General features: G+C 37.0%; 2 protein-coding genes and 1 long non-coding RNA gene across 27 annotated transcripts in view; 2 read left to right on the forward strand and 1 right to left on the reverse strand.

Annotated features, from left to right (window-relative positions):
* The window catches only part of LOC110189834 (Guanylyl cyclase at 76C), a 39,583-nt gene that overhangs the window by 6,610 nt on the left and 6,010 nt on the right, over positions 1–26,963 (reverse strand). For 16 of the 25 annotated variants that reach the window (XM_086834531.1, XM_086834530.1, XM_086834536.1 and 13 more), the window contains 4 exons: positions 18,920–19,138; positions 1,119–1,344; positions 651–848; positions 435–500 (listed from right to left, as the gene is read on the reverse strand). In XM_086834531.1, coding sequence (XP_086690657.1) covers positions 435–500; positions 651–848; positions 1,119–1,286 — 432 coding nt within the window. In that variant the 5' untranslated portion in view covers positions 1,287–1,344; positions 18,920–19,138. The remainder of the gene's footprint in view (positions 1–434; positions 501–650; positions 849–1,118; positions 1,345–18,919; positions 19,139–26,963) is intronic. The other 9 variants (XM_086834538.1, XM_086834544.1, XM_086834546.1 and 6 more) reach the window with 1 other exon arrangement.
* Positions 3,918–6,979, forward strand: LOC110189836 (uncharacterized). Its single transcript, XM_020960032.2, has one exon. It carries the CDS (start codon positions 5,995–5,997, stop codon positions 6,784–6,786), a length of 792 nt encoding a protein of 263 aa, XP_020815691.1. The 5' UTR covers positions 3,918–5,994; the 3' UTR covers positions 6,787–6,979.
* Positions 12,700–13,249, forward strand: LOC147643575 (uncharacterized). Its single transcript, XR_015272060.1, has 2 exons — positions 12,700–12,809; positions 12,876–13,249. It is a non-coding gene; the product is annotated as an uncharacterized LOC147643575 (long non-coding RNA).

Consider the following 26,963-nt stretch of genomic DNA (forward strand, 5'->3'; position numbering starts at 1 on the left):
TGCCTGGGATATCGATTTAGCTTTAGCAAACAGAGTTTCTTGTTGGTGCCACCAAATTACATTCACATATATAAAATACTTTAATGTAATTAAATTTACTTTGTTAAAGTAAACATTAAGGCTTTTATTATTATTTAGTATTGTTTAATTTCAATTACTTTGATATATATATTTTATATCTGAATATCACACTATCATTCTAGAGTTAAACCCATACTATTTTGACCCCAACTGTTTTGTTTTAGCATCCTTATGGTTTCCTGTTGCCTGTTGTTCTCGGTTTGAGGTTAATCCAAGGCTAAATAGCTGCCCCTGCCGAGGGACAAAGACACCGCAAGGATGGTTAGGCAAAGCATTTTCTCCTCCCTAGCCCCCCCCCCCCCACTCTCCACCACCCACCCATCTTGGCCACCTGTTGCGACCTGTTTACTCACCTGCGTGTCTGGCGGTTCGGTGCGGGCAAATGTCGGTATGGCGGATGCACGGTACTCTGCACATTTCTATCAAACAGAGAGAAAAAGGGAACGGTGGGGAAACCAGAAATTTACAATTTAGTTGTATGAAAAATGCGTTGCATGAGATGCGATCTGGTCTGTGACCATGACAGGATGGAATAGCTATGTATATCAGGTCTAGCTCGAAATACGTACATAGGAAATCATTGGAATGTTGCGACTCTGTGAGACGATGGCCTCCACATAGCAAGGTCCTTCCGGTCCGAAAATGGTGGCGATGCCGTCGCATATCATCTCGGTGATAGCTTTGGTGGCCAGTACAGTGTCCCCCTTGGTGTCATTCCAGCGCAGGTCCAGCGTCACATTTGGCAGCAGATTAGGATCTTTGTTGACCTGTGACCGGAAGAGAGAGCAAATTGTTCCGCTACAAAAATGTCTTGAAAAGGGTTTAACTTTCACTTTTTCCGCTTCAATTCAATAAAGCATTTTGATATGCGTACTAAGGAACCTATTGCTAAAACTAAAATAATCATGTATGAGATGTATTTTTTATTTTCACACATTAAAAGCTAAACAACTTAACCCATATTTGTCATTCTTTCGATATTAACTTTTTATAAATCACTTGTCATGACTTAAATCTAAATTACCTCCATTTCTTACCTCATCCAGGGCCATTGTCAGGGCGCCGGATATGGCCAGCCCCTGGCGCGTTTTGAGGTCGCCAGTGAGAGCTGTCAGGTAGCCGACTGTGAGAACCGTCCGATGATTGCTACAGTCGCGTACCGCCACCGACAGCAAGAGAAGAAGATTAAAGGGCCAACGCGTCATGGCCCCTTAGGCCGGGGCCGTTCAGCGCGACGCCTATGGGTTCCAACCGAGTCTCACACTGCAAATAGGGGAAACAGAAGGATTAGACAAAGACCAGGACCGGGGCTAAGTGAGGATGCAATTGAAAATGACGACGAGGACGTCCTTTGCATAATAAAAATTCATGTTTGACAAAGGCAAATACAAATAGAAAACAGCATCCCGAACGCATTTCAGACACTTGGCTTGATTCAGATGAACGAACTGACAAAGAAGCAGACCACTGGCCAGAACAGAGAGAAAAATAATGTTACAATATCAAATAACTACATATTTAAATATGTATACAAATAAGTGTATTGCAGAAGGTATCACCATTGTATCACAATTTTACCTTGCAATAAGAACCGATTCGATCTAGCCATGTAGCCATGATAAGCACTACCCATTCTTCTTATTAAATTAATTCGTTTTCTTTTATTTATTTATTTTAAAATAAAATATATCTAATATAAAAACAATATACGTTTTTGTTCTCTGTTTCGCAATAAGCTGGAGCTGCTGAGAAATGGCAAGGATGTTGAAGCAAAAATGTCATTGAAGTGCTTCAGAAACAGGATGCCAAGCAAGTTCCATCGCAAGCAAATGTCAAATATTGCGATGGTCAACTCAAACATCGTTCACTTTCCTCGCAACTGAATCGTGCTCCGACATTTCTAATTAAGTGGGAACATAGAAAAATGTATACAAAATTTATACAAAAAATTAAATATTTTATGTACATATATTGAGCGGAAAAGTGTTAGCCGTTTGAGGGGTTCTAACGGAATATTAAAAATATTAAACACCCATAGTATCCAAGTTCGCAATTTACTAATGAACTAAAAATGAATTTGAATTTGAACCTAATCGCAATTATTAAATAACAAGAAAGGAAGCTAACTTCGGCACGCCGAAGTTTATATACCCTTGCAGATAGAACTTCGATGACTTCCTGGATTCCTTCCATACAATATAAAATATTTATATTAATGTTAAAAAAAACAATAAAGTAATACCTGCTCTCATTTCATTCACCTATACATATTATATTTTCAGTTTTACATTCACAGATTTGCATTTTTGCTCCACATCTAACGATCGTTTGTATGGCACCTATGTGATATAGTCGATTTTCATAAAATTTGCAACAAAATTCAAGACTGATATAAAACGCTATATTTCAAATTTAATGAAAATCTGCTGAAAACTGCAAACGTTATAATTTTTAATTGTATTCATTTTTTGATCGTTCGTTATATAGTAGTCCGGTTTTTTTTATAACTTTACACAAAATTTTGATTAAAATAAAATGATATTTTATGAAAATCTGGTGAAAACTGAAGAAGTTATAATCTTTAATTTTATTAACTTCTTTTATTTCTTATAAAATGGCTATGTATCAAATTTGATAAAAATCTGTTGAAAACTGAAAATGTTATACATTTTAATTGAATTAATTTCTCGATCGTTCCTATAGGAGCTATATGATATAGTCGTCCAATTTTCGTAAAATTTTACACAAAATTGTTGAATAATATGAAATGGCTATATCTCAAATTTGATTAAATTCTGTTGAAAACTAAAAATGTTATCGCCACCGCTATTGTCAGTCTTCCGACAACAGCCACCGCCATTCTCATTCCTCTCAAATTTCTCGATCGTTCCTATGGGAACTATATGATATAGTCGTCCGATTTTCATAAAATTTTACACAAAATTGTAGAATAATATAAAACGGCTATATCTCAAATTTGATGAAAATCTTTTGAAAACTGAAAATGTTATACTTTTTAATTGAATTAATTTCTCGATTGTTCCTATGGGAGCTATATGATATAGTCGTCCGATTTTCATAAAATTTTACACAAAATTGTAGAATAATATAAAACGGCTATATCTCAAATTTGATGAAAATCTGTTGAAAACTGAAAATGTTATACTTTTTAATTGAATTAATTTCTCGATCGTTCCTATGGGAGCTATATGATATAGTCGTCCGATTTTCATAAAATTTTACACAAAATTGTAGAATAATATGAAATGGCTATATCTCAAATTTGATCAAATTCTGTTGAAAACTAAAAATGTTATAATTTTTTTTGTAAAAATTTTTCGATCATTCCTATGGCAGCTATATGATATAGTTGTCCGATCCGGCCCGTTCCGACATATATACGAGTGAGAGTATATAGAAGACTAACTGCAAAGTTTCATTCAGATAGCTTCAAAACTGAGAGACTAGTTTGCGTAGAAACGGACAGACGGACAGACGGACATGGCTAGATCGACTCGGCTGTTGGTCCTGATCAAGAATATATATACTTTATATAGTCGGAGGTGCCTCCTTCACTGCGTTGCAAACTTCTGACTGAAATTATAATACCCTGCAAGGGTATAAAAATTGGTCATTCATATGCATCTCTCCCCTTAAAGTCCTTTCAGTTCTTTGGCATGTGGCCAATCTTTTTTAAGTGGCTTACTGGAGAATCCTCCATCTATCCTCCCACAATGCCCCCGTAGTGTTGTGTACACTGCTGCTTGTTATTATTAATTATGCATGCGTTGATTTTGTCATTATGCAATTTTGTTTGAGGTATTAAATATATATCGCTGGCTACTTTGTCCTGGCATTTGTCTGCCATTATCCCGCCCACGTCAACATTCCCCTCCATCAACAGATTTTACCCATTGTCCTGATTGTTTGTGTTGGGGGCGAAAGCTTATTCCTGGGGATTGAATTACAGAACCGGGTAGTTGGATGGATGGATGGATGATGACTTTGTCCATCCTTCTTTGACATCGCTTTAACTGACTCACGTGTAAATTTAATTAAAAGCATAAAAGAAATGCAGAAGCCATGAAAAAGTAAAGGGGAAAATCTGATTTAATGTTAAAGATAGAGTAAATAAGTTTATCTAGGATAAATCTGAAATTATCAACATTCATGAATTCATTTTCTAGACGAGTTTATTTTAATTGTAGTTCAGTATTGAATAAACCAAGTGAACTTGTTAAATGTCAGCAAAGTGAATTTTAGCTTTAGTCAATTCAAAATCTTTATAGAAATTTTGAGAAATTGATAATCTGAATAAACTTTCGCGCAACAAAATCTCAATCAACAAAAAACGGCAAAATGCTTACGCCACCATAAATTAGCATATCCGACACACTTCACCTATTTATTTCCTAAACTTATTTTTGTTTCTTTACCCAAGCTGCTTCCTCTTTTATTTTTCCAATGTTGCACTTTAAAATTAGAACTTCTTGGCCGGGCTGGCTTATTTTGGGCGCCACTGTTAAATATTTGCGCAGTATTTTGACACAATGCGAAACGCGTTTCCAAGAACGCAAGACTAAAATAGTTTAAAAATCTTCGCTTCCCGGAATTCGGATTAGGGGCTAATAAACAAAATTAGTCATTCGTAGTTAAATCATTGATTTTACACTGGGAAATCGCATTCCAAAAGAGCATCTGACATAAAAATTGGTTACCAGAATCATAAATTCATCATTTATAAAGCTTAAAATGTATATTTATATCATTTATAATTTAATTAATGCATAAATTTTACATTTACATTGCCATATATACATATATTTCATACAATATGTTAATTTGTTTGTATAAAGTTGTAAAAGGTACCAAAATAACATACAAATTTTTAATTGGGCCTTTTCTACAGTGGAATGTTTTCAAAAATTTCCCAAGTACCTTAGCTAAAAAACGGTGCAAACGGGATGGAGTTATAATTATAATAAATTCTATTGCACTTAAATTTTACAGAACGCCTGTATTATACACATTATTATCCTTATTTAAGAATTCCAACCCTTAAAGTCTTTAAGATCCCTACTTTCACACGGACATTTTCTTACCCTTATTTAAGAATTCCAACCCATATAGACACTCTATATGTTGAAAGATATACTTTGTAGGGTCTACAAATGTTTAAGTAATCTATTTTGCATTTTAATTGGCCCTAAGTTAAAATAAGAGCATATAATGTAAGTTGAGCGATTATATTGTAGTCATATCTCATTCGACACGCCTGGTAATGCTCAATAGATTGTTTTAAAAGTTTTATAACATAATTAAGATCTTAAGACCTGCAAGGGTATACAAGTCAGATTCATTGTAAATTTTTGATAGAGAAAATGAATCAAACATTCGCTTTTCAATTTGTGTCCCAGACTTACTCTGATAAATGATCAGATTCCTTTCGGTCTCAAATCTAACATCATGTCCGTTTTTTGTCAGTTGTTGGTCTAAAATTTTTTTGTTTTTCCGACTTGAAAATTTCTTCTTTACCCGTCTAACACTCCTCCGGCGAAAGACACTAAAAATTCAATGTTTGCTTGAAATCGGGAGGCCGTTCGTCCCGCGAGAGTGTACTGGAGAGGAGATTCAAATAGAACCCTGGCTCGATACCAAGATAGTGAGCCAGTCGCTGCCACCGGAGGCAGTCCCCGGATACCGATCTGCATTAACTCATTCGCTGTAAGGCCGAAGAGCCATCACAGACGTGAATTATGTGATAGCGGCAATTTGGGGACAGGGCCGGGCTTACCACTGGGCCGCAGGAGCAGCAAGATCGTCAAGAGCAAGATCGGCAGCCGGAGTCCGAATCAGCGGTTGCGACACCGAGGGACACAAGTTGCGAGCACCACCTGCCCATCTTCCAGGGCCATGGCCATCCACGAGCAGATCGACAACCTCAACATCTGGTGGTTCCCGCGCGATTTCTGTCAGTCGCGCTTTGGCGAGTTCCAGCAGAGTGGCACCAACTCCTGTACGCTGGTCTCCCTCATCCTCGCCGACAAGGTGGACAAGGCGGAGCGCTTCTACCACAGAGTCTCCGATCTGCCGATGCGGGGATGGGAGCTCTTTGGCAATGCGATGAACGACGGGAATAACGTGTACCACAATGTGATCACCGTGAACACGCCGCAGGCCAGGAACATCAACCTGAACATTCCCGACGCCATTGCGGCCATCCGGTCGCAGCACAAGATCAACTTCCGACTGGAGGAGTGGTTCTACACGCACATGGAGGCAGATCCCACCAATCCGATGTACAACAGGAACGTGGCCGTCCAGCTGTCGCGGCTATTCCAGGCGACGCTGCCGGTATTCCAGAAGGCAGGCTCACCCTCGCACCTGTTCGCAGCCATAATCGCGGACAGTCGGACGGTGATGGTAACCTTCGACTTCCGGGCCTCGATCGTCGCCCTCTTCGACTCGCACCAGCACGGACGGGATGCGGGGGCCGTGTTCGCCCAGTGCACGCTTCAGAATATGGATGACCTGCTCTTCTGGTTCGTCAGCATGCTGCACAACGTCTACTCCAGCCGGCCATCGCTCTTCGAGATCTCGTTCCTCAGTTCGCAGCCGGGGATGTCCAAGCGGTATCCTCCAGCCATTCGGAAGATTGCTGGGGAGATGAAGAAATCGGGCAAGATGAAAACTCCAAGGTCTTGAAACTAATCATCGGACAACAGTATCCTCCATCCAGTACACATTCCCAACGTTCGAGGGGACGGGGGAAGCAATTTCAAGGTCAATCAGGATCGAAATTTCAAGTTTATAATATCCCACTTTTGTGTCTTTGGGCCTTTGGACAATGAAATTCGAAATTTTCAATAGACCATCAACCAATAAATAACGAACTTAATTTTCGATTTTTTATAAACAGGCAGAAGGAGGTATCTCCGATAATGTAAATATATTCTCTATTAGTATTAAGCCATAATGTCTGCCTGGGACAACAAATCTCAGAGACTTTCAGGACTGAAGCTATCACATTTTGTGACGACATTGCAGGTAAATCTAGTTGGTTTTTCTAAACTTTTACCAAAATGGGATGTCATTCTTCTAAAGTATACTAATAGAAAGTAATTTAAATTATTTCTTTGAAAGACTGATTATCTCTTTCTCACATGTAAACGTCTTAAGTCAGATTAATTTACCTTTAGGTTTCTGCAAGTCACTTTATCAACTTAAAACACACTACAACTGTTCATTCTGAACAAATTTTCTGAAATTCCAAAACGCTATTTATACTCATTTAATGCGAAACTTTTGCACAGCTGTCTAAAGGTTTAAAGGGTTCGAATTGGCTTTCTAGTTTATGCAGAGTCAACTAATGACACTAAAAATTATTTAATTATGAATACGTATTTACCGCGAAGTCGTGTGTGCGTGTGTGTGTTGATGTGTCCATATTTGCTTATTTATTATTTCGGTTACCTAATTACACTTGAGTAAACAATTAATTTGAAAGACTAGAACATCTGCGTGGGGGGATTTGGCTTTGTTGTCGTTTTTGTTTATTTGCCTTTTGGCCGGGTTGCTCCGACTGACTTTTTTTCGAAATTTAGAGAGTAAAAGTTGAACTTTGTAACGGGAACTTAAAACACATACATATATAGGACGAGTTCACGGCGCGCGTGTTTCCGCTGTACTTTTTCTCGACTTCTAATCAAAATGAGTTAAATAAACACATAACGTAACCTATTAAGAACTTCGTACGTGACAACAATTTAAATATTTATAAAGTAAACAGAGAGCCAAAGAGAGAGGCTAAAAATAGAATCACATATCAAAGAAAATATATATGAAAACGAATCGAAAAGACGTGATAAAACGTTTAACGTTATACGTAAGTATGCCCCATACATATGTATGTATGTATGAGAGAAGAAGCCGGAGAGCGAAGAGGCCAAGCTGAGAAAGAGAGCAAATGGTCAGTGCGAACAGACAGAAAAACTCAGTTATAATCAACAAATAAACAAACAGCTTCAAGTTGTGTAACAGAAAATATCGCGTAGCCGCAACGTGGGTCGCCTTTAAACCGCTCTCTTTCTCTTTTCCGTCTCTCTTTCTCTCCCTCGCGTGGCTCTCGCAGTGCCTCTCTTTGACCGCTCTCCCACTTGTTCCTACTATTTCCTCTTATCCCCCGCCAAGCAACAAGCAACAAGCAACAAGTTGCAGTTGCATTTATTTTTGGGCGTGGAACCGCCTGCCTGTGTGTTGCACTTTTCACTCAAAGTTGTTTGTCGCTCCACGTGTGTACATGTATGTACATGTATATGTATATGTACAACTAAATAATGTCTGGTTGTCTAAAAATAAAACCCGCAAACTAAAAATAGAAACCAGACGCACACACGACAATCCATTGGCCAGTGGATAAAGCAACTCGACATTACATATTATAACAAACAGACATCACCGCCGGGGGTTTTCCTGGAGCGAGTTGCAGGAGAGCACACTTTACAGTGAAAACAATTAAAAAAAAAAAACAATGTTTATTTAATGTGGTTTTTTGAAGCTTAAGTTTACCAGCAACAAAGGGAGCTTAATCGTATACATATGTACTACAATATTGTCATACAACTACTATATCCTGAAGAACTTAAATAATTTTAAATGAACTTCCCCGAGTGAGCAAATTGCTTTTCATACCAAATGAGAGTGAAATACAAAAAGGAAGCTTAGCAGCTGGTGTTTAATATTTAACATCCAGCCACTCGGCGACAATTTGCAATTCCTTTACGTGATTCTATTTATTTTCGATTTACGAGTATTTGTTATTTATTTTGGCAGCAAATCGGTTCAAGGACACCCCCCCCCCCATCGCACCCAGAGACACCCCGATTTAAATCCTTTTTTCTGCTATCAATCATCAACAAGTTAACCCCCCACAAAAGGGCAAAACCAACAAAGTCCCCTCGCAGCACAAAAAATGTCACACAATGAAACATTATCTCACCACACACACACTCAGATGGAGAGCATTGGATGAGGGTTCAAAGGACGCAATAAATGGGCCTTGGTTGGGATGATGTGTGGCCACCATTAGTTGATTATTGGGCCCAAATGAGTAATTTGGTTTCATCGCCCTTTGCGCTTCTGCCGGCGAAAAAGTGAGTTAGTAAGGCTACAATTTCTAATTGGAAATAGGGAAAATGAAGGAAGGATGCGTCCTTTAAAGTGTACACTTCGTCGATGGAGCAGTAGATGGGAGCGTCCTGTCAAACGGATATGAAAAATGAATGGTCGTCTTGGTCTGGTCATTGGCGATACGTAGCACCGTGGCCACAAGGACAGGCCATGGAAACCGAGTCCGATGGAGATTTGGCAGTTGGAGTGATGGGGGCTGGAAAAGCGCACAGCTCATGTCAGGCGACGTGATTGCATTGCCTATGGCACCTACATAGAGGCAGCCAGGAGTAAAGTGTAATATAGGGAGATGTCAGTCAGCGGAAAATATATCACAAACTTATGTGACAAAACTGATAAATGTAGCATTGATCAAAATATGCTTGTAGTCCAGCTTAAGCTTTTCTTATGCTTATAAAAGGACCCTACACTTCCACTTAATACATTTAAACAGGTAGCATTTCATTTCATTTCTCTGAGTGCACGAATTATAGACCTGGCAAGAGGGTTAATACATTTATCAGATCATCAGAGCCCCTCTCCTTGGTCAATGCAATCAAATTACAACACACATTGCGAACAGTTCATCTGTTGCAAATATCTCCTCTACAACTATGTCAATGGAGAGGTCCGTGATTCGAATCGAAATCAGGCATCTATAGCCAAATACAATCAGTGCACAACTGAATGAATAAAATTGAAACGGAACTCCATAACAATAACAATTTCATGGGCACCAAACAAACGAAAACTAAATGAGGCAAAAAGTGTCCTTGTCCATGAGGAGTAAAGGTACGTCATAGTGCTGGAAAAGCTGGATAGTGAAAAGAGTTGATAATAATCCAAAATAATACAATAACACAATAACCTGGAAATCAGCAATAGAGTTCCCTTTAAAGTGTTAAAATCAAAATCACTTGTTAAGTTAAGGAACAAAGAATTTATCAGCAAGCTCTCCATTTGTTTCGAAAACTCCAGAATCATTCCGAAAATTTTCTCGTGTAACTTGTAAATTTAAACTGAAAACAGGAGTGGCAGTTCCTTGAAGTGTAACCAAGTTAGACACATGCCTGCGTCTGAATGTAAAGGAAGTTCCTTCATATTTCATTTAAATTGAATTTGTTCAGTCAATGGCTTTCCTTTAATTCGAATTAGCTCAAGCCAAGGACTTCTTTAATTGGTCAACGTTTTCAAGTGAAATCACTGGTCCTACGTTCGCTCAACCTTAACCTGATTTCCTCAATGGGGCAGTGCCTTAAAACTCACTCGCACTGAGGGATTCTTAACGCCCGGATAGGCGGAATGAGGTGCATATGGTGGCACATTGTTATCACATGTGTTACGGATACAAATTTCACTTTCAATGCGACCAAAAGCGTTGCTGATGATAATGATGATGACGACGGGCGATGTGGCTGTGTGGCTCTGTGCATGCCATGGCCTTAACAGCGGCTGCCACTTCAGCATCAGTTGCAACTTTAACTCCAGCCCCGGCTTCAATCCCCCCCTTTCCACAACTCCCTCCACTATGAGGCGCCGTTTTCTGGCCGTAAAAGGAGACAACGCATGACGGCAGCTTTGGCATTTAACAAGCGAGGCTCAGCCCAAAACCCCCTAGACCATCAAAGAGACTGAAACGTGTACGTGCACTCAAAGAAATTTACTCCCTGAAGTATAATGCCCCTTGGCTCAAATAAAGTATTTTCCTTTGGTGTTTGGCAATCAATATAAGTAACCTCAAGTAGCTCAAATAACTGATGCCACAGAATTTCAATTTTCCAAGTGCAGAGAAAGGACCCAGTAACTCGGCCTGTCCATTTCTGGGGAGCGGGTCCAGCTGCCTCGGCTACCATTTTGGGTCGTGTGAAAGTGAAGGGCTAGCAGCACTGACTTTTGAGGTCGTTGCCAAAATATTCAGCTTGAACTCTGCGGAGCAAGAAAAAGTCAAAAACAGAAAAGGCCGCGAAACATTTATGAGCGACGGAGTTATGAGTGGAGAAGCCTGCAATCTCTGGTGCCGCCGTCTCGCTTCCATGCAAAGCAGACTTGGGAGCTGCCGCTGCTGCTGCTGCTGCTGCTGGTGCTGCTGCTGCCAAAAAACTGGATTTTCTAAAAATAGACCGTGGGGAAATACCTGAATACGCGCCACATGTGCAACGGCCGCCAAAAGGCTCGAGGTACAACAGCAACAACCGCTCCAACAAAATGCAAAAAAGAAAAATGAAAAAACTGCAAAGACAAATCAGGCGAATAGCAAGAATGAGACCCAAAGCTCTGCTCATCTCTTGTTAGGACTTAAAACTTTGTCCGTGTCTTCCTCCTCGTCCTCGTCCTTTCGTCCGCCCACAGAAAAAAGGGTTCAATGGCAAACAGGAAGCACAATTTCCGTTGCGCCCCAAAAATAGCGTCAAAGGCGGAATCCATTTGCTTGGCAAATAGAATGCCACGATGCACTTGCCTTAAATTCCACATCAACTTCAACTCAAAGAGCAGAACATTCAAATACCCCTAAATTAACATGACTAAGCAACCAAAAGCGATGCTGATTGTGAATGGAATTTCAAATACAAAATGAAAAAAAAATACTCTTTGCCTACTTTAGGGGGGTCATCTATGTGCTTAGCAATTTCCCCAGTTTCCAAATACTATTTAAATAACCCAAAAGGAAGAAAATAAGATCGATATACCAACTATATATTTTCCCTGTCTTATTTTAATTATTTCCCCTTGCGTTTCGTGGTAAAGGATTTCTAATTTACAGACATCTTTATTGCTTTTTTTTCAGTGCCTGGTGCAAACTGGTTAGTGTCCCCCAACTAATATTCTGGCTCAATTGGATCTCCTCCAGAGCTAATCAATGCGACCAGAGAGTTCGACCATCAAGATTATCCAGTTTCAGCACTTCTCCTCTTTACATGCCCCGCCATTAGAAATGTTTTCTATTTCATCGATGGAGATCCTTCGCAGGCTCTCAAGTGTATTTCCCAGCCAATGCGTCGCGACGAGGCCTTATGGTTGCAGTCTCACATCTGGATTGATACACTCCACAAAACATTTGAAAATTCTGTTCAATACAGGTTGTGTTTTGCATTTTCCAGACTGCCATTTGGAAATATTAATTTATACTACAAACAAAACAGAGAGGGCACAAATGTTTTTTTTACAAACTTGCTTTTTGAAAACATATTGCAATGCATTTCTGCAAGTGCAATCGCCACTTGCTCCTCAGCTGTCCTTGCCTTCTTGGCCAGTTTGCGTTTGTTTGGGTGACAGGGTGGCTGCCTGGGTATCAGGCTGGCTCAATGGTTGCCTCGACTACTTGGGGCTGGGCTGGCTGGCTAGATGGGTTTAACAATTTAACAAGTTCCATGCAAGTTGATGCTGCCTCGGAGTCTGCCACTGCACGCAAAGTGGTTTAACTGGTATTATTATTATTATTTTTATTATTAGTAACGCCAACTGGAGACTGCCCGGTTAAATGGCTCATTCCAGCCCAGTTTATTCTCAGCGCTCTGTCCGAGAGTTGACATTCCAAGTGGCACGAAACTCAACAAAACTATGTAATTTCAAATGTTTTTCCCGTTAATTCCGCCATAATTGTTTCTTTTTGTTTTCTTTATTATCAGTTTAATTCCCAACCCTTAACACATAATAAAAAGCAACACTTTTTGCCAACGCGGAAGTGGAGGAACTTGGAGAGTGAATTCCTTATGTTTCAGCTGTCTAGAAAGTTTAATGAAGTCTGGCCAAGGAAAAAGTTTTATGACGTCTGCGATTGAAATTCGCAGATGTTGGGGAGGAATTGGATTTAAATTGAAAGGAATTGACAGCATCATTAACTGAAAAGGCTTTAAATTAAATATGAGGGGAGTTTGTTAAGCGGTTGATTCAGGCTATAGACATTTTTCAAAGTATTGTGACTTTAATGGTTTTGAAATGAATAAAACTGTTGACAAATTACATTATATTAATAAACAAAAATATTTGCCCCGCTCTAGCACCAAAAGTATGCTATAAATTGAACAAGGAAGGAAACTTCATTCGGGAAAAAGAACGATACGGAAGAAGTATAAACCCTTCTTTATATATCATATATTCTTTTTTGATCATTCTAATGGAAGCCATTTGAAATAGTTATATAATCGACCTATTACTCAGATTTGATTCCGTACTCGACTGTTAATTCTTGGGTGCAAAATATAAAGCCACGTAATGAATGATTAAGAAATTTATGTGAAAGAGATCAGTAATTAAAACCTTAGACTAAACCACGCGTCACCAACCCAAGCATCGAAAAATAAAATACAAAACTTGGACGCTTCTCAGACTTTATTTCAATCTTTCCCCCCTCTGCCTCCCTCTCTGGGACCCTGACCCGATCACCAAGGCCATTTATAAATACTCCAAGCTAAAAATAACATTTGTTGTTGTACGCCTTGCTTCATATTTGTCGTCTGGTTGTTGTTATTTGCTTAAACAAAAAAATAAAAAAAAAACGAGCGATTAATGGCAAAGCGATATGCAAACAGCAAATGGCAACGTCGGACTTGTTCTGAACCAAATCCTAAACCTATAACCGATATTTGTATATTATGTATACATATATATATGTATATGGCGTGCATAAAAACCAAGATCCCAAAACGAGTACAAGATTGGAAACTTTGAGTTCCACCACTGATAGGGCCGATGTTTTATTAATAAGTTTCGTGTCATCAACACATGCCGAAACTTTGGCTGGTCGAGCGACTAAAAAAAGATGTGTAGCCGACAATTGATGGACGATACTAATATAAATATGTATACTAGACCAGGCAGGGCACTCCAGTGCCCGCCCAGGCATTATCGCGGCTCAGTTTTTATTCGATTTTATTTTGAGGGTTGGCTGATAAGCCGAACGCCACTGCCTTCTCCTGCTCCTCCTCAATTGATTGGAATATTTTCGCACATAAAATCATATTTATAGTATACACAACACAACACACACATGTGGACAAACATATGTACACAGATTTGTGATAAAAAAAATCGTTTCTCAAATAATGCTCTCTCATTATAATGCCCGGCAAGCTGGCTTTCTTTGCCATTTCGCCTAACACACAATTTGGCAATACAGAAATCGATTTGTTACTAGCACCTTTAGTCACAACCATCCAGTTTGTGTTAACATACACACACGTGTGTCCAATAATAAATACGAAATTTATGGTTTTATGGGTTGCCTGAATATAAAAATCGAGCAACAGTTGAGTATGAAAATCCCGTTCGAACTTGAAATGAAAATTTGTCGATAAACGAACAGCAAAAATAAACAAAAAAAATACTGCAAATTCAGCAAAAATTACCAAGTAGTCATCATGATATTCGGTATAAATCAGAAAATTATGTAAATTACAATTACTGAAGAAATGTAGGTATGTGGTAATATGTGGAAAATAAAATCTATATGAAAATGGTCTTTTCAGAACAAAAGCAATCGAATTAAAGAGCTAAAGTGAAGTAAAAAGGAAAAGGCTAGTATGATACGGTTAAGTATTAAGTTTATTTAAAATAAGAACAATAGAGCTCTAGCTTATGAAATATCTTTCGAAGTAGAATCTGCTATAGTGAAGCAAATTTTAGAATACTTGTAAGTATTGTTTCACTATGATGTTCAAGGAATTTAGTATGTGCCCCAATTTGAATTAATATTATTTACCTTCTTTAAAAATTATAGTCCCCAAAAATGGGGTTTGTAGTATGAAAAACCTCTAGAGTACCGGGTATAAACACCTGAGTACTTCCAATTAAAATTCTGAAGAAAGAAAATCCTACATTTTAAAGTCCTTTATCGTGTCCTTAGGTATTAAGGAAACCTGAAGAACTGCAAATCGAAGAAAAAATTTGATTTTCGTCGAATTATTTTCAGCGTCAAACAAACCTGGGATTAAGCGCAGTTGAATGACCAAAAAGGGGGATTCCGAATAATACTTGTCATGGTTCGGCGCCATTCGGTTCGGTTGATTCCTAATTGAATAGGATTAAAATAATTGCTCAGCAACCAGCGACGGCAGTGCTAAATACACAACACCCACTTCTCATTCGAGCACTCCATCAATTCGCTGTCGGCCGTTGTCTATTTATTTTGTTATTAAATAATAAGACACAAATTAATGCAATTTGTTTACTTAACTTAACTCGGCCGAACTAAAGGCAGGCGGTCTCTCTCTCTCTCTCTCAATTAACCCCCCAGGAAGAACTGATGGGTAAAAAAAGAAGTAAAATAAAATAAAAGAAGGCAACAAGCTGAGAAGACCCCGAAAAAAAAACATTTCTATTTTCTGATTAGTCACTGTCTGGCCACGCGACAACCAAAAAAAAAAAGTAGAAAGCGAAAACGCATTAATTAAGCAGTTGAGGTCTTTCAAGATTACAATCGGAATATAAAAAAACAACAAACAAATACTCAAAAAAGAAGAGATCTGTCTGAAACGTGCCCAGCCCAACTGGCGTCACCTCTTTTGCCGCAGGTCGTCGGAAACCACTCAATCTACCAAACTACCAATTGCCATTGACTTCCAGGTCACAAGACAAACATTCAAAGGCATCAAATCCAAATGAAAAAGAATTTATAAAAACCAAAAACTAAAATCTGACACTTTATGATATGTGCATTTTCGGTGGTTCAGGCATCTAGCTTTTGTCTTTCCGACTAGATTCAATTAATTTAGTATTTTGTCAAACTATTCGATGATGATTTCCAATTAAATACTCTTTAAGTATAATTGTTTTTAGTTAATGATTAAGTAGCACACTTCCTTCTGTTTATTGCTTTGTTTATACTGTAGAGATTTCAAGTCTATTTTAAAATTGTATTCTTAAGAAATTTTACAATTTAGGCCCAAGTAAAACTAAAGCTGAGAGCAACAAGAACGATCGTTTTTCCAGCCTACTCACATACAATTGACCTCTCTTTGGCTAATTGAATTGTGGCTCGACTCAAGTTACTCATTGATTGATAGGCCCCATTGAACCCATAGCCACCGAATTCCCCTCCAACAAACAATGCGAAGAATGGGCTGGCTCCCATTGATTGATGGACTCAGCGGCTCTTCCATTTTCCCCTCATTCATGCGGGCTTATACATAATTTTAAGCTAATTACCCGGCGCCTTCGGCTTCCAATCAAAGTACTACTCGTATCACATTTATCATCCCCGCAAACACTCACGTAAATTATTGAAAGGCGAAAAAGAATTATTGGCCATATGAAGGTGTATATACATATGTACATAAGTACAGTCGAAGCACTTGATAAGACCTCAAGATAACCAAATGATTGGATGTCGACAAACGAAAGCAAATAATTACCCAAGGTATTGGGAGTTATTTGTGGCGGGGGAGGTGAATGAAAACAAAACCGAGTTGAACAATATAATCACTTGAAAATGTCAGTTATAAGACCACTCGGACCGGGCCGCGCTGCTCCACAGAGCCAAAATAACCGATCCATCGTCTTTGGATCGCTTTTCAAGTGTTGCCATTGACGTTTAATTGCTGCTTAACAAATTTATTCCCCCAAAGCCTTTGTTTTCTATTGTTTTTGCCTGCGGCTCCGCCAATAATGACAGCTGAAGTCTGTATTCATTTCAAGAGATTTCGATTTTATTCGTCAAGCTTATGGATGGAGGAGAGGTGGTTGAAGTAGCCGGAATGAAAACAGTAGACAATATAGAGAATGATTTTTAATTCTATTTCTTTATTTATTGTTTTGCTTGTGTTTTTTGTTTTGGTTTCTCCTTTTTGTACCATTTCGGTTTTTTTAAAACGACGGCAGCGGGTTGTATGTATGGTAATTGGGTGATTTTAGCCGAGTTCCGCAATACAACGAAAGTGAATAGATGAACCAAAGAAGAGGAACCAAACTATTCAATTTCCTATTCACATTCAGCTAATTATGGATACTGATAAGTGAAAGGGAAAACTATATTTTTAACAGGACAATCTTTTATATTTAATTATGTTTGGTTTCTTTATCACAATACGTGTGCGGGAATGTCTTGATTAAGTAGAATTTTGAAGATATTCAGATTGTAGAGCAAACAAAACAAATTTAAAATTAAACATTCTACAAAGTTTGAGGTTATTTATAGCTCGCACAGATTTTTTCTGTATGCATAGAGTAATCCCAGAGTTGGAGGTCTGCTGACACCTTCGGCTTAATCAGCTTAAAATTTGTATTTCAAGCTTTATCCACCACACACGCCGCTATGCCTCATGAATAAACAACGAATACTCATTTTTTTCCTGTTTTCATAACAATGTTTCGATTCGATATATACTTCCATTTTATATATATGTATATAGATGTTATATAGCAATACCAATGGAGCCCCGACCAGTCGGCTTCGCGTCGTTTCATATTACTAATCGTCGTTCTTTGTAACTGTATGCATTCTATTTTTAGACCGCGAAAAATGTCGAGAGACCGATATTTATTGTTTATATAAAAGTTATCTTTAAATTATCATTAATTTATCGTGCATAATAAAGTGTGTGGCTCTCTGTGACAGTAGATAGTTCGATCTCTATGTTTTTGTGGATTTCTGTGCGGTCTCTTCTTTAAAATAAAACATACTTAGTATATGTATAGGGAAACCAAATAGAATAAAAATTGTGTAAACTATGATAGCAGTTGCTAATGAAACAAAGTTTATAGAGGGAGGTGTGGTTGAAGGTTTTCTGGTCCGAGTTCACATTATTATCTCTCTGTCAGAACCAACAATAAATTAAGGAAATAACCCATAATTTATCCAAATGTTCCGTATTGCATACCAAACATTTTTTCAATAAATTCCTCTTGATGCATGGAAAGTAGCAGAAATTCGAGCCAGTTTTTTGAGCCAACTGCTGACGTTAAAAACTGAGAAATAACATCGATAATTATAATTATACACATTTACGATATATATGAATACCTTTGTGCAAAGTATATTGTATAAGTCGAACGAGTTGTGTTCATTGCACAAATTTTGCACATGTCGTTCATTTTTTCAGTTGTGCTTAAATATGCAATTAGCACATTTTGAATAAATTGTAATCCCAGACTACGTAAGACGTTAATCGTTGTTAGGCGTAAAAGTTGTAAACATTTAAAAGAAATGACTTTAATAATAAATAAACAATTCATTTTTAAATATTTTATTAAAAACAATAAGGTTCATTTTTTTAAAATACTTTCTGAAGATCCCTCAAGACAGAATTTAAAAGCAAAGAAGTACACAAATATAAACCAAATAAAAACAAGATAGACTGGCACACAGAAGGACGTGGCTAAATCGGCTAGGCTGTTGATGCTTATCAAAAATATATTTGCTAAATAAGACCGGAAATGTCATAGTTAAAATAAGAAAAAAAGCCAATTTTGTTAGTTAAGATATCTCTACTCTAACAGACAAATCATTTGATCCAAAGATTATATGTGTGAAACATTTTATATTACCCATTCATTAGAATAGATTTAATATATAAAAAAAAATATAAGATATTTGAATAAATTTGAATGTTCGCTTAGCACTTATTAGTTGTAGATTATTATTATTATTATAAAACATAACTTTTAATTAACTTAACTTTAATTTATTAAATGCGAAATGAAATCTAAACCTATTAGCGAAATATTTTTAGCTCACCCGATTTTTGTGTTGTTTTTTTTATAGTTTTAAATAATGCGCAGCAATTGTAGGTGTGGAAAAATAGTCCCGCAGACTTTAACGCTTATTTCTGGCGAAAAAATGTTACCACAAAGTAGCTAATTTTTGCATAGCATAAACACATGTGGATTTTGTGTCAGACGCAATCATGTACAAAGGATCTGTCGTCTTTTAAGAGATATTTTTGGTAAGCGGAATCTGTACAGAAATAAAAAATAAATAAAATAATACATTATATTTTTTTATGAAAAATATGCGTAAACCTTAATAACAATAATAATAAATAATAATAATAATTTGCAATTAAAAGTAAAAGAGTTAATAAGAACCATAAAAGTTTTCCGATATAACAACAAAGAAGGTCCTCTTAAAGAAAACTAATTATAAAACATAAACTTTAAGCTTTCATCAAAAACATGAACAAATTGTCAGAAAAATTGGCGTAAATCGCTATTTATTCACAAGGATATGTATATTTACTTATCTTTTACATATTTGCACAAATTTCCGGTCAATTGAACAAACACAACTTATTCATCAACAACTCGAAAGGAATTACAAATCATTTGCTTTTCCCCATCACAAGGAATTATAAAATGCGTAAAAACGTATTTGCCGTTGGTAAATAAATACATTAAAACGAATTTGCATTTAAATGCAAAAAGTGAGAATACTCCATCACCCATTCAAATTTTCATCGATCGGACGTGTGTTCTATGAAAAAAATTATGTTTTTAGCATAAAAATCGGAAAGGTAAACTTTGCATAAACCGCTGATGAGCTCGTTTCCCCCACTTCTGCATCGTTCATTATTGTGGACTCTCAATTACGCATCGTTCTGGGGAGCAAGTGCTTCCAAGTGGAGGCCATTTTTAATATCCTGTTCGACACTTTTGACCAGTAACCATTGAAACAAGTCAGCCGTTGTGTGGCTGCGGCCAAAAGCCACAAAAAATGCGGCGACCGTGGAACTCTCTTTAACAGGAACTGCCCAGATTTGGAAGTAAAATATAAATACATAAAAAAGAACAAAATTATGTTTCAATTCCCAGTATAATAAAATAAAGACTTTTTTATTTCTCTTTAAAATCACGTCCTGGTAAAAACATAACTTTATCCTTTGATTAATGAAAAACTCAGCTTGTCGCCTAATGATGCCAATTAAGTATTTGCAGTTGCAACAAATTAGCTCGAGTCAACATGGTGTACAAATATTATATACTGTAATTGTAACTAAAAGCTGTTCGCAAGCATTTTTCTGGAGAAATGCAGCTTTTAGTCAGAACGTTGGGCTTAAGGATTATTATGAGTAATTGTAAGAGTCCCAATTAAAGCTGTCTGAATTGCGAATGGTAAGTACAGATGTGTATGCGAAGGCAGATATCATTTAAATTGGGTAGGAAGTTGGTCGAATAACTGCAGAAGCTCCACAAAGGGTCAAGTAAATTGCCAAAAGAAATGAATCAACCGTGAAATTATGAAAATATCAGAAAATACTGCAGAAGAGGATACATGTACGTAAGTGTAGCGAAAAGATATGCGGGATCTGAAATTTTAAAATTAAATACTGATATGATATTTATCTTTTAGAGGCTTTTAAGTATTCATTTCTCGTAGAGAACGAAAACTCTATGGCTGTGGCCAATGCAATGTCATTCTGACTTCTGTTGGCCACTGCGTTAAAGCCCCTTTGACATTCAAAATCAATTGCCGGTATCCACACCCCCACACACCCCACACCACTACCATGAACACAGACATAACGCGCACCGTCCACTTTCTGCACTTTTTCACTATGGCCACTAACATCGTATAAAGCACGGTGACAAATTGAGTTTAAGCTGCCTCTGGTGTTCTATTTTTTGTTTTAATATTTCCGCGGGTAGCGTATGGAGTGCCAAGTGGGCGGAGATACGCCTATGCCATAGTTGTAGTAGCAGCAGTAACAAGGATGTACATGAAGTTTGTGAGCGGAGTGGTGCACGGTTAATTACTTTTTCGCAGTGGGAACGCTTATAAGTATGCTATGCAAACTAACTCATTTTAGTTTTTCAAGAAAACTAGGGGAGATCCGCTGAGATATTAAAAAACTTGTTTGTCAGTACCTCAGGATGTTGTTTTTTTCCACGCATTTCCGTTCTTCCTTCGACTCTTCCCCACATCCAACTTGATGAGGAAAAGCAATTCGCAGCGTCCATAAAAATAATAATAAACTTTCCTTCTCTGTCTCGTTTTGTGGGAAATTGCAGGACAAACAGTTGTTAAAAGCTTCAAGAGTCGTAAATTTATGGTGTGGAGATATGGAGGTGGTGTCCAGGAGGTATGCACACGTCGCAGTGTCCTTTTCCCTTACCCCGGTGGCGATTAATGCTAATAAAAGGAGCCCCACCCGAAAATTAAGGCAAACAGCCGCAGCAACAAGAACGAGAAAAACCCTTTGTCGACTTTCCATCGACTTGGTGGCGTCGTTTTCTCCAATCTACTTTACTTACCTATTTGTTTATTAAACAAAAACACTCAAATTGGCGACCAAAGGCAAGCCCATATATTGCCAATGATAGAGGAGACAGAGCCGAGGAAAAAAAATTCAAGATCGAGTGGGAGAAGAGAAGAGCTGTCCTTCAGCTAGGCAGCAATCCCGATAAGGGCAAGGAGTTTCTCGCATATTTTTCGTGGAAAATTGTGTCGCAGTCGAAGCCCCAAGGCGTATTGACGGTTCAATAGCTAAAAACGGGGCCATTTTTCAAATTGTTTCCCTTCCGGGAAAATAACAAAGGCCTGAACGCCGTGCCTTAACAGTTAAATAGACGAACTTAAAAGGATCTATATAGTTATTAGTTATACATACATATGTATGTATACAACGTAAATGCATTTTTCCCTTCGCGTTTCATATATCCTCTCAGATATTCCATTCTTACTAGGTTTTCTTACCACTCTAGTAATAAAATATTTGGCACATCAAGGAATTACTACAGATTCTTTTATACGATATCTTATAACCTAATTTATGCAAATTTAACCGCTGGAATTTAAGTTACCACGAAAGTGGCAGAGGGTAGTGCATGAAATATCTTGAAAATGAAGCAAAACATCGCTTCCGGGCACATAGACACCGCTGTCTTAGCACCTGGAAACGCCGCAGCCGGAAAGGACCATTAATGCCAAGTTAAAACAACATAATTTAGTGCTACGCCTCTGGGCCTAAACATAAACAACTTCCTGGCAAAGCAGCCCGAACTACCAAAGCGTTGAAAGGCGCCTTAAAACGTGTGTACTTATGTACTTGCCCCAGATGAGACTTTAGGAGAGTGCCGGGGCAACAATGTTTCCGAAATCGGGCAATAGATTAGATTAGCAGAATTGTTGGTACAATTATGTAAATTTAGTTTTATACAAGACCAGCAGCTTTTCCTTTTATTTGCTTTGGATTGCGAATAGCATTTTAACCAATTATTTGATTATCCACTCAGTAATTGTATTCATCTTCTATTTTGGTAGTTCATTTCAAGCACTTTAAGCTGAAATGTTCACACATATTAAATTACTCCCAGCTTGAAAACTAATAAAGGAAAACTATTTTGCATTCTCTTAAAAGCGTACACCAAGTTTTGAGTCTTTGGACAGTTGGGAAATGACTTTATTGATTCAATTAAATGGAACTAAACTTATCTTTAACTTTTCCACCCCTGACTTACCACATTTTTCTTGAAAAAAATAAGTAAAATAAAACATAAAACCCAGAAAAAAGACAAGAAAATCCAGGCGATGAACTGAACTGACCTTGGTTTTACTTTTTTTTGTGACTTTTTTGCCTGTCAGTTAAACTTTTCCCCCGCAACTTGTTGAGCGTTGCCAAGATGAACAAACTTGTCCAAAAGTGTAAGGAAAATTTATATTTAATTAAAAAATGTATTTATTTATTGTGTTGTTTGGGGTGAAACAAAAAACAAAAAACTAAGTAAGAAATGTGACGTAAATCTTTTCCTGAAATATCAAGCGTGACTGGCTTAGAAATTTTCTCACCATAGTGCTTAAATAAAACAACAAACAGTCCAACAATTAGAGATAATTCCATGATGAAACTTTATAGCACTAATGCCTAAAGAGTCCTTTGCCTCTTTGCATCTGCCGTTTGACAAATGTCACATGTCTCGCAGGACCCTGAATAATGCCATAAAACAAAAGGCAGCAGTAGAAAAGCCCTTGCATTGCCAAAATGAAATTACTCTCGACTTTTGGGAGCCCACAGAAATGCGCCAGAAAATTAATTTTCTCGAATTTCGCTTCTAACTATTTTCTAATACTTTTCTATTGAAATAAGCTTAAAACTAAAATGTTATTTATTTATGTATTTAACTTATTTTTGGTAACTACTTTGGTCTTAAAAATATTTTATATACTTAAGATGTATGTACTTTAAATTGTTTTTTAATGAATCCATTTATTTGCCTATTTTAAGATGCCAAACTTGGTAACAAACAACAAATTAAGTCCAAAAGTGCTAGTTTTAAAACGCTTAAGAGCAAATTAGTGTATTAAAGCTTCGGACACACCGAAAGCATAGAATGATTTGTCAATTAATTAAATTAAATCGCAATAAAAGACCCCGCTTAAATGTCTAAATTAATAATTTAATTTTATGAAATCCAATTGTCATTTTGATTGAGTACCATTCAATTTACTTGCACAATCCGATCAAAATTCACACGGAAAATGGAGTAAAAATCGATGTACATATGTATGCATGAATGTACAGTATGGGGCAAAAGTTCTTTCATTGACTGTTGGTTGCGAAGCATCTTGTATGAGTATATTGAGTTACGAAATGTTCACCGAATGTTACGTTCATATTTAGCGCAAGTGTTTTGTCGACGCAATGACTTCTACTAATTGGTTAGAGAAAAGGTGCATAAAGCACTGTGGGCAATTTATTTTTAGCGACATTGTCAAATGCATATAAAACCATTAACCTTAACAACTGACTTCAAAGAAGCTCTATGTTTTTATTGATTTGAGTAATATTTTCATTTAATGGAGAAATAAACTTAATTTGATGTTTTATCGATCTAGCGTATTTGTTTTTTGCTCTTGAAATTTAACATGAATGAATAAGTGGCTTTAAAAGCGGCGCATGTAAATGCAGGACGAAATAGTGGCAGGGAATAATAAGAGGGAACCGCGTTGCCATGTCAACGGGAATCCTAGCTGCATTTAGAGGTTCGCTCATTTCACGCTCCACAATTACGGCGGATAAGGCTTACGCACTTGTCGTTCAAAATGGCGAATTTGGCCGTGGTTCTTGTTCCGGCTTTGGGTGCATTCCGACGACTATTGCTGAAACCAAGTTCAACTTGAATTTTTGTAGGTAATTTTCTAGGTAAGTTTATCTTATAATAATAATAATCGACTGTATAACAGAAATTAACCAATATGCACTTTCCATATTTAAATATGTTTAAATTGCATTCCATGACTCGTGAGATTCGACGAATTAAAACAAAAGAAAAAATGCAGATATAAATAAAATATTCCCTTTTTTTGTACCCACAATTTTTCACTTCAAAATGGTTAAGGAGTCTTAACTAATCCATCATCCAGACACCGCCTGCACTAGAAACAATTAGCGAATGCTCGAAGACAGAAGCCTTGCGCCTTGCATCCTTCTTCATCGTCAATTACGATTCTGGGAGGAATTTACGGCTTGACTAGTGTGCATTTGCATATATGCAAATCCAATAACAGGCACAAGGATATCGAGGCCCCTCAGAAAGCCAACAGACATCCATCCAAAGTCTTCCTTTGTTGCTAAGCTGGCGACGGAGAGGAAACTAAGCCAAGTCGTTGGCATTGATTTGGCCATGGTCACTCGGTGTCTGTCATGTTCTGTCTAATTTATGCAGTGCCAACGACTTTCGAGTGTCAAATTATTTATAGTGGAATTTTTGCTACACATCCCGTAGTAAAAATTATATTTTAATAAAATGCAAACACCATTGGTTATTGGCCAACAGGGCACCACAGTTATTAACCGTCCACAATCCCCCGTTAATTGGTTGACCAAATAATACATACAGCTATAGGAATTTTTACACAACGTCAATAAAAAGTTTACTATAATTGCAAAAAGAAAAACTTTCTATTACTTAGAGTAACGGAGAGTCTTCTCTTAGCCACCTACGATTTAAACTCACTTTATCACTAGTCTTTGTTATGGGTATTCCGTATGCTAATCGGATATACATATATGATTGTTATCCTATTGGTGCTCACCCGATTTCAGTCGATTTATAGATTAAAAAAAACATGGCAACATTTCATTAGATTCATTTAGTGTATAACTTCTAATTTAATTATAGGTGTGAACGTTCTTGTTGACAAATGACAGTTTCTTATATTTTTGTTTAAGATTATGTATTTATAAATATTTAATGGTATTAAAAGAGTACAGCGGGAATGTATAATGAGTGAGAAAAATGGCAACTAATACTAAATTATTAACGCATTTCTTTATTTCACAGATAACTTTATTTTTTGTACAAAGTTCTTACTTCTATAAATAAAGAAATAAAAATGTCATTGCAAATGAAATCAACTTTTTATTAGTTTAGTCTCAGCAAATGAATTCTGCACTCGAAAACTTATAAAAAAAACGCTCACTCATACGCACTTTTAAAAAACAGCCACACGAAATCAAGAACAGAAGATACAAATTGAATTAGCAGTACGCTAAATGATCACACGGTCGCTCTAAAAGAAAACAAGAAAAACACAACACGAAGAAGAAAATGAAATTTTTGTTGTTAGCAAAATTTGCAAAAACATACAATGCTGGTGTATATAGCAAGATATACCATATAGATACAGATACAGATAGAGATACAGATACCTAGATAGAAATACACCCAAGCCACATTCAATATACACTCACACAGATAGAGATAGAGATACATAGATATCGAGATAGAGCTGAAAAAAGGTTGGGCGACAATTTTCGCTCCAAGTTCCAGAGGCTCAGGGACGGAACTGACGATGGGGCCCCATCCACTCTGTTTCTGCTATTGTTGTTGGCTTTATTTTTAGAACATTAGATGATAAGATTGTGTCGTGGCAGAACCGCAAAACTTTTTGCGGTTTTAGCGCAAAATAAACATTAAAAACAAAAAGAAAAATGAAGCACAAGAACTACGTGTATATTTAAACAGAACAAGTTTATTGAGCAATATTAACACTCCTCTCAGACATTAATCTTTTCACTACTTAGATCTATCATAATTTACAGCGGTGAATGAAATGAGTATCATAATTTAAACTCAACATTTATAAGCGTCGTAAGGGAGGCATAGTTTTTTGTAATAAGCATCAACAGGCGAGTCGATATGGTCCTATCTTTCTCTACTTAATGCGACGTGAGACTCTTCCATTTGTTCCAAATTTAAAATAGAAAAGATCAACCATAATGTGCAAAATTTCGTTGTGGAGAAAAATAGTTTATGTTGACATAAGATTCATCAAAATCGTAAAATTATTTCATATCTAAGAAATAACTTTATAGTAATTACATTCAAATTAGTTAAATAATTCAACTTTAGCAGCAAAGGAGTCAGAGTCATCGATATTTATTTCAATTTTTAAATACTTAAATATCTACAGATTCTAAATTATATGGGAACATATTATTTTAATTTCACCGAAATTAACTGACTTTGATCATCCAATTGGAAACTTTTAGGTTATACAAACTTTGGAAATTTGCTTCCAGTAACTTTACCTCGGAAAATACAATTTAAACACGTATTAGTTTAATTTCGGATTCCAATTTTAGTTACATTTTGATATGACTCACAAGGTAAATACCCATTGCCTACTGTACCAAATAAAAATTAACTAAAAACCCAACCCAAACTCTTTCACAGGTTATTTATCAAATCTCTGGTGAAGTAGCTCTAAAAACATCGCTTGTCTAGAACTTTTCGTAGTAAAAAAAACACCTGTTCAGTTAAAGTACTCGAAACGGTGGCTC

This window comes from Drosophila serrata, unplaced genomic scaffold (genome assembly GCF_035046125.1).
Source record: "Drosophila serrata isolate PLE 108 unplaced genomic scaffold, ASM3504612v1 contig_272, whole genome shotgun sequence".
NCBI classification, from domain to species: Eukaryota; Metazoa; Arthropoda; class Insecta; order Diptera; family Drosophilidae; genus Drosophila; species Drosophila serrata.